At 42.7% G+C, this 398-nt stretch overlaps 1 protein-coding gene across 1 annotated transcript in view; it reads left to right on the top strand.

The window, feature by feature from the left end:
* The window catches only part of LRGUK (leucine rich repeats and guanylate kinase domain containing), a gene marked incomplete at its 5' end in the record, with an annotated part of 41,138 nt that overhangs the window by 24,727 nt on the left and 16,013 nt on the right, over window positions 1–398 (top strand). Inside the window, 1 exon segment of the mRNA XM_017727975.1 lies at window positions 1–70. This exon segment is cut by the window's left edge and continues 39 nt beyond it. Coding sequence (XP_017583464.1) covers window positions 1–70 — 70 coding nt within the window.

The following is a 398-nucleotide window of genomic DNA, read 5'->3' as shown; positions in this document are numbered from 1 at the left end:
TCCAGAGTGGACATGTACCTCCAGATAAACCAGGATCTCCCTGGATACTTCGATGCAGTCATCAACACGGGTGAGTTAATTGCTGGATGGGATTTCCTTTGGGATAATTAGGAGTTGAAGATGGCAGGTGGTAGACAAGAGTCCTTCTCTAGTTCATTCTCACAAATCACAGTGTGTAGAGGTGATTTTGGGGGTTCACAGAGCGCTGTGGTGTGAGATAGTGCAAGTTTGTCCACGTGTGTTCCAGTTTGGGCAAATTTAGAAATATATCCTCTGAGAGAAGGCACAACCACCCCTCCCCCACCAGGTTCGGGAAAAAAAAATAAATTTTCCTCGAAGGAAAGTGAAGAAGATAAAACTATTTATTTAACAAACACATGGGAAGGAAAATAATGTTA

This window comes from Corvus brachyrhynchos, unplaced genomic scaffold (genome assembly GCF_000691975.1).
Source record: "Corvus brachyrhynchos isolate BGI_N302 unplaced genomic scaffold, ASM69197v1 scaffold182, whole genome shotgun sequence".
Lineage (NCBI taxonomy): Eukaryota > Metazoa > Chordata > Aves > Passeriformes > Corvidae > Corvus > Corvus brachyrhynchos.
Note: the sequence above shows the minus strand (reverse complement) of the source record. Positions and strands in the feature narration are given on the sequence as shown.